General features: G+C 27.9%; 1 protein-coding gene across 4 annotated transcripts in view; it reads left to right on the top strand.

Moving 5' to 3' along the window:
- Positions 1-8,095, top strand: part of LOC148623880 (steroid hormone receptor ERR2-like) — a 45,683-nt gene extending 37,588 nt beyond the window's left edge. For all 4 annotated transcript variants that reach the window (XM_088566166.1, XM_088566167.1, XM_088566168.1 and 1 more), the window contains one exon: positions 23-8,095. In XM_088566166.1, the coding sequence (XP_088422292.1) occupies positions 23-264 (242 nt within the window). In that variant the 3' untranslated portion in view covers positions 265-8,095. The remainder of the gene's footprint in view (positions 1-22) is intronic.
- The last annotated feature ends 253 nt before the right edge of the window (positions 8,096-8,348 follow it).

The following is an 8,348-nucleotide window of genomic DNA, read 5'->3' on the forward strand; positions in this document are numbered from 1 at the left end:
TACTTGCTTTTGTATTTTGTAGATGTTATTATAGAAAATAGTGAAGCTGTGAAAACATTGCAAGACAGACTGCAAGATGCTTTGTTAGAGTATGTCAAGAACCGTTATTCAGGAAATCTGAGAAGAGTTGGACATTTATACATGCTGTTGCCATCTTTAACTCATATGAAACTCCTTACCAAACAATATTGGTTTGACATTAAAAAAGATGGGCGTGTCATGATGCACAAACTGTTTTTAGAAATGTTGGAGGCAGATTCCTGATGAAGCAGTTTTGTAGTTGCAGTTGTGTGATATTTTAAAAGTGCTAAGACTAGAGCTTTCAAGATAGTTATATTTAGAAAGTTATATTTAGAATCAGGAAGTTTTATTGTTGTAGATATTGTTACGTAGATTCACAGTGATTTTAGAGATCTGTGATGTGTGATACACCAAGTCTTTGAAAAGGATTATGTATAGGCATATGGGATGTTCTGATGGATTATTAGTTCTTTTTTAAAGATTTTTTTATTTTAAGTTTATTTGGAAATTATACTTTAATGACATATAGATATTAATTGTTTATTTTAATTACATGTCAATAAGTCTGTTTAAAAAATATATCTTGTAGGTTTTTTCTTCTTATCTTTATAGAAAGGTTCCAAGTCTAAATAACAATAATTTCTGGATATTTGAACAGGCCATTTATGTTAATGTATGTTATTTTCTCAAGATTTAGAAATTGAAATATTTATAATTGTAATAAGAAGACTTGAAATTGCTTCAATGTGGATTCCTAATACAATAAATCAGAACTATAAAATGATTGTCACCTTAAAATGTTGAGGTCTTGTTGGTTTATATAATACAAACATAATGTGGCAATCAATTTCTTACATAACATTTTAGTTACTAGATACTGCTTACACTGAAAAATTTTGAGGCATTGATAAAGGTTATGGGTTTTATATAATCAGGAATTCATATTTATTTCAATATACTGTTGTCACCAATACTATTGAGATTCTTCCTCAAGATACAGCCTTCTACTGATGGTACTATGTAAACCAATGAAGTATAATATGCTCCCATTGTATCATCTAAATATTTGTTGTGCTTAAACTATGGTCAAACTCTATACTCGAGAATTATTTATATACCCCACAATACCAAGTGGCGAGGTATTATGTGATACTCTCTCATAAGTTGCATGTCCTTCTGTCTGTCAGACCCCCAACAGTTTACAGATGATGACTTGAGAACGAATCAATGAATATTTTGTACAGTTGTCAAGTACCATAACATACAGGTTAAGTTTAATTTTCAGCAAAATCCAAAGTGTAGTTTACAAGTTAAGTTATTTTGAAAATTTTTCACCATAACATGGCAGGGAATCACTTGATGTTCCATTGAAACCCTATTTTTTGTTCAAAAGTTTTCTCAAGGCCTGGGATATAGACAACATCTTCACAATATCCATATGATTTTGGCTATTTTTAGTTTTTTTTTTTTTTTTTTTTCTGTTGTCATAGGGGGATTGCTATCAAACTGAATAAAGATAAAATCAGGGTCCAAAAGTCATCATGACGTACAGAAAAATGGTTGGAAGTGCATTAATAAGAATTTTCATTGCAGGTATAATTTTCAAGATTTTTTAAATTTTTTTATTAGTGATACAATGGGAACATTTTTTATTACAATGATGCAATGGAAACATTTTTTATTACAATGATGCAATGGAAACATTTTTAAACACATAAAATAAGTATTTTTAGACAAGCAGTTATTGAGTATTTAGAAAATTGCATTAAAAAAAAATAAGTTATAATCCATTAAAAGGGATAATGTTTTACTCAATTCAAAGAAATTCAAAATTTAAAAATTGTCCAGCTGGTGGTAAGACGGATTTTTTTTTAACGAAAAGTAAACTAGTTAAGTACTCAATATTCTTTCTTTTCTTCTAGTCAGGAATGGGATCGATCTGTTATCAAAGACTTGGTGACATGAGTTCTATAGAAAATGTGTTCCAATTTATTTTTATTATACTAAAAGTGTGATATATTTGTTTGAAAATAACCATTTTTATAATTGTTAGAGATTCAGGAATAATGTTTTATTTTCCTGTTTTATGTCTGTCAAAGGTGCAGTGAAAATTTAGTTATTGTCATCATATTCTTGTTATTTATTTTTTGTATGATGATTGTTAAACTATAACTGTTATTTTCTATGAAACACACATTTAATATGACAGACTCTGGCATTTTAGAAGAATATTGTTGGGAGTAAAAACTGATTCATTGAGCATTGTATTTTGATTAAATTCAATTAACCCTGACGAGGTGCTAAACAATAACACAAATTATAAAAGCTAAGTTGTATCGGTTAGATTTTAAGAACAAGTTTTTATGCCAGAGTCTGTGATATTTAAGTTACAGTAAACATTAAGATGTTTTAACATTATCATGTGTATAAACAGGCCAGTTCTAAAGTAACAAAGATTTTCATTGTAATTATTGACAGACATCCTGTCCTAGTTGTGACCAGTGACATAAGCTGAACTTGCTTCATCAATAACCTGAAATCCATTGTATATAAGTGACATATAATTCATTCATCACTTACAGTGTGGTTTGTAAAATCTAGTCAAATCAGTAATATTTGTTTATGCATTGTAAATACAAAGCAAACTTGGAGGAAGATTAAGAGCAGTAGTTTAACTGTAACATCAGATTTATGAAAGCTTCTGAAGCATGTTGAGAATATTATCTCATAAATGTATATAAAGATGTCATGTAAAGGTGTCATTTGGAAATGTGTAAATGACTAAATGATGCTAAAAATTATGATGACAATAATCGACAATAATAGTATTTAAAAAAAAGTAAAAAGTAAAAAAAAAATTTAAATATCTGTAAAATGTTAAAAAAAAAAAAAAAGAAAAAAAGAAAATGAAACAAAACAAAAAAATACTTAAAAATGTATTTAAAAAAAAAAAAAAAATAAAAAATAATATATATATATAAAAAAATTTAAAAAAAAAGATTAAAAAAAAAAAAAAGAAAAAGAAAAAGGTAAAAAAAAACATGTAAATACATATAACATTGCTCCATGGTTGTTTCAGGCAGAGATTCAAAGGATTGTATTTTATCTATTACTTAGACTTCAATATACAGCCTTTGGTCTCGGTGTTGAAATGGTCATTTGGACTTTTTGATCTATATATAAAAACTTCAACATAAAAAAAAACGTTAAAAAAAATTAAAACTTAATTTGAAATTTAAAAAAAACGCAAAATGGAATAATATTTTAAAAAAAATATATATATTAAAAATTGTTAAAAAAAAAAAAAAAAAAAAAGTAAAAATGTTGCCACTACTGACAAACTGTCGATGTTGACAGGTTGAAAATTTCCATAATTGATTTTACTGGTTACAAGTAGGACAGGGTTCTTAGGCTTAATTTTTTTGTGTGTGTATGTTCCCTTTTCATTCCTTAAAGCTGACTTCAGCCTCAATTCCTTCTAATAGTTACATTTAATTTACTTTGAAGAGTTTTAAGTTTGTTAATTTATTTATCATCATGTAAAATCCGTCCATCAAATGTATGTTTATATCTCAAACTTGTGTTTGTCCTTTACCCGTTTGCATTTCAGATTTTTATTTCTGTATTGAAACATATGAGTTTAATACCAATTTTATTCTTTGAATTGCATTTGAAAATATATTATAATGATTTTTTTTTTTTTTTTTTTTTTACAAAATTGCAGTATCTGTCTATCCTTCTTTGTATCTTGTAAGCATTCTACTTATTTGCTCAAAGTAATTGAATGAAACTTAATTTATAGGTTTTGGCATCTCACACATGAAAAATATTTTTTTACCAGATGGAGATAGTATTTTTGAAAGGGCTTTTCATGATTAGAACTTGTAGTTGCAACTCCTCCAAAATAGAGCAGTGGTTGATGCATGAAAACAGTTGGAGTGTTGGATTCTTGCAAAAGAAGATACATCCAATTCAACATGTCAACGTCAGTATAGAAGCATAGGTTATTTTTGTGTGATGGAAAGAGTTTGGAAATGTCCAGTTTGTACACCTATCTTTCTAAACTGGTTTCATAAATGGCTGAGTTCTAGTAAAAGCTTAAAAAACTCTTCAAAGTAATGTTCATTAAATGGACTAATATGAAATGATTACACAGAACAATTCCTTTAAATTGCCATGATTTTTTGTGATAATCTATTCTGTATGCACGTCTTTACACTGGCACTTTAAATTATGTTTTTTTTTATTATCATTATATACTTTCTTTAAATAGCCACTACAAACATGTTATAGAAGATTTTTTTCTTTAAAGTTCTCCATCATTACTTCTTGATATTTAGATCCTGCTTTACTTAATACCTATTAGACATGAAAAATATAAATATGACATATGACATATTATTCTGGATCGTGTAAATTTTGGCGATTTTTAGGCAAAAAGGTACTTGAAAATTTTTAGAGTTTCTTATTTATGCAGATGCTTAGTGGTGCTGAAAGCCATGAGTAAATATTTCACAGAATTGATTTTGGTGTTTTTAGACGGGACTGATGAATTATGCCCAGTTTCGTGCTCTGCAAAAATTACTTGCTATATGAAATGTGCTGAAGAATTATGAGGATACATGCATATCACAGTCCGTATAGCAGACGCTTGTACCTGAAAATGGAGTTAAGAGAACTACAATTAAAAAAATAAGGTGTCCAAATTTTACTGTTGTAAAAGGATTCATGTATTGGTTTAAGTGGTACACTGTGAACATAAGTTTTTAACAAATCAGGATCTAACTATTATGGGTTTATAATGTGATCACTTGTTATACGATAGTTGTACATATTATGTTTGTTATATCACTCAGTAAGACATGTTAACCTAGAATGATTTATCCATCTGTTATTTGGAAACGTTTTGGTTTGTTTATTATTACTGTTTAGCCTTTCATGTTTTGTCAGGCATTTTGTCATCATTCCATTTATTCGGAGTTTACATTTAATAAATGGTGCATTATTGTTATGTTTAACATGACCTATGTGGTACTTGTATATAGTGATAATGAGGTTTTATAGCTAAATATTTATTTAATAGCTTCCAAGCAGTAAGGTCCTGGTTCTTTAAACCTCAATTTTTTTTTTAATATATTATTTCCACTTAATATTTTACAACCAAATTTTGTTCAAAATCAATACTGTATTCCAATATATTCAATGACATGCTGAATCAGTATAGATTTAACTTTCTTTGATAATGAGAAAGTTGCTAGAAAAGCTGACTCCTTTCATTTGGCATATCAATTCGTTTTTGAATAATGTAATATTTACACATATTTATACAATTACATTTGTAAAAGATATGTTCCTACAGTTCTGTTCAATCTGACAAATCAATCTTTTATAATCTTCACATTTTATGCAGAGATGAAGGATTCTTCATTTTAATTCCAGTTACATTGGTGTGCCAATTATAAAATGTACTCAACATTGTTCATTGTGAAGTCCCCATAGCATAGTCATATATCATTCATTATTCATCATTTTAGTTCTCTTGTGAAGAAAATGATTTGCAGTGTTGTGAATTATTGTCAGAGGAGTTGAAATCAAGGATTAAATCCATTTTTTGATGATTGATATTAAAACTGACTGTGGCTGTGTACAATTTAAATGTTACAACAACTCAAGCTTGTATGCTGGACAAAAAACAAGGACAGAATGAAATTTTGAACACAAGAATTATTTTTTAAACTTAATGCAACTTAAAGATTTATTTGATCAAGGGCTTTTATTATGTTATTATTATAAATTATTGTCATTAGTTTGTATTACAAACAAAATTGTACTTTACTTTTCAAATCAAGTTTAAAATTTCAAAAGCATTCATAATTGGTACAATTAGATGATTTAAATTGGACATGAAAGATGGTGCAGTTCATACATATGTGTTGGATTTTTTTATATTTAAATGTTCAGAGTTTATGATTTCTGTAATTGTAGATTTCTAGTCCATATAAGTTTGAAGTTAGGTATGCCAGATCCAGAACAGCTAAAATAAATAATGAATAAAAATACATAGTAATAGTATTATTAGTATTTGATAAAAATATTAAAATCGTTGTGTGAAGTATGTGCTATATTGTTATGATGTTTAGTAGTTCATTTTATAATGATGAGCCATGGAATGAAATAGCAAAAGACCAAAAGAAATAATCCTGGTCATTGTACCACTATTTTAGCAGTATTATTTTTGACAGAATTTTGAACTTTACTAAACCATCTAGGAGTAAAGAGGTAATGTGACAACTTCTTTACAGTAGGCTGAGGCCAGATTTTTTAATGATAAATTTTCCAGCCCAGAATCTCTAGTGGTTTTTTTTTTTTTTTTTTTTTGTTAAGAAATAAATGAAAGGACAAAAATGAAATAGAACATGTTGTAGATTTCATGACAAGTGCCTCCTCATTGTTGAGGATACGCTTCGATCAATTATTTTAAAATGTTTGAACAGTAAAGGAATCTCAGTAGTACTAAAAGTCCTAGATGTAGTATAACAATGTCCTTCGTTTTCATATCTGATCTCAATACAGGTGCCATCTTTACTCAACACTTCATACAGCATTTTTTCTTCTTGGATAACCATCTGGTATTTATCAACACATGTATATTTTATATGTCTGGTATTTCAGTTTTCTTGGTACACATAAGCTGTAAATTATTTAAAAAGGAAAGATTTTTTTATAGTTGACCAGAGAGAGTAGGAATGACAATATTTACTGACAATATTTTGTTAGTTCTATTCACTTTTATATGAAAAAAATACTCCCCTTATCACAGGGTCTCTGATCATTGAAGATAGACAAAATATTGTGTAGTGTTGACAGAACCTTCTCCTGTCTTATGAAAGTCTATGAGCAAAAATTCTGATGTAAACACTCTATGTTTAGTTGTGATATTTTTTGCTTTACAAATCTTTAGTGGAATATGAGTTGTATTTTACTCTTCCACTACTTAGGTTGTCTATTTTGCTTTCTGCTCTTTATAATTTTGCTTGTTTATGTTGTACTGCTTACAAAGGTTATTTTTCTAGGAGTTTTTTTTTTATTGAGATAGATAAATTAGACTTGATGTATCCCACTTTTTACATTCCTGTGTGTGATTTGAAGTGTTTAATTTGTCTGCACAATATATTCCCATGCAAATTCCTATCTCACTTTTCATACATCATTTCATCAAAGGTAGAATTCCAAAATTATAGTTAGGGAAACATTGGTTATATAGTAAATTTTGATGGATTTCATAGAATATGGAAGAAATGTCCAGACACATTCAACATATTTATTGTTATTAAATAGGTATGATTCTTTTTATTTATATTTTGCTCATTTTAAGACAAAATGTCTAGGGTGATCTTAATATTGACAAGTTGATGATAGAAAGGTAATTTAAATATTCATACAGTTAGTTAAAAGCAAATTTTTTTTTGAAGTTTTTTATTGTATGGCTTCACTTGTATTTTCATTTTCAATCATTCTTATGTAAAAGATACAATGTAAATGGGATGATACAATATGAATTTTACTATGCACAAATCAATTGAAATAAGAAAATGTTGAGAAATAATGTTTTGTCCGAAACACCAAGTTTTGTACTAGCTGGTTGAAGTTGCATGTTATTTTTATCAAGTTAAGTGACAAGTTTGTAGTAATGAGAGTTCTATGATGTTCATAACTTTGGAGCTATTAGCAATTAGAAATGTAAAATGAAAAGTTGGGGGAAATACTTATTTTTCTTTTTCTTCTTTTTTTCATGTTTGAAAGAATTTTGTCCTTGATATAAACTGAAAACAGGAAATTTTAAGATTTTTTTTCACCTGCTGGTATGATCTCATATTCAGATATCCAGGTTTTTTTTATTTCCCCAGTGTGATAAAACAAAGTGTCATATCATTAAATTAGGCAGCATCCTATACCTCATTGTTACCTGTAGGATATTGCATGGTTTGAAATATATTTTGTGTGCATTTTTGTCAAGACAGTATTGCTACAACAGTCAACTGTTCTTTAATAAAAAGGAGCTTGTCACAAAGTATCTTATTCTTATTTTGTTTTTCTGTAGAAAATAGTTAATCTTTGGTGATCGTCATTGTTAAAATATTAATAGTCATATTATTGAGAAAAAAAAAAATAGTTTACAGTATATCAGATAATCAAAGTACCAGAATAAGTAACAAAAATAAAGCAAACATGAAAGCCAGGCAACTTCTACAGTGTGTCTGAATTTCTCTTCTTAAAATGTACAATTAAATATTTATGTCTACAGAGAAAAAGAACACATAGAATAT

Source organism: Perna viridis, chromosome 2, assembly GCF_037379345.1.
Source record: "Perna viridis isolate PV_CMFRI_1.1 ecotype Kerala chromosome 2, ASM3737934v1, whole genome shotgun sequence".
In the NCBI taxonomy this organism is placed as follows: Eukaryota; Metazoa; Mollusca; class Bivalvia; order Mytilida; family Mytilidae; genus Perna; species Perna viridis.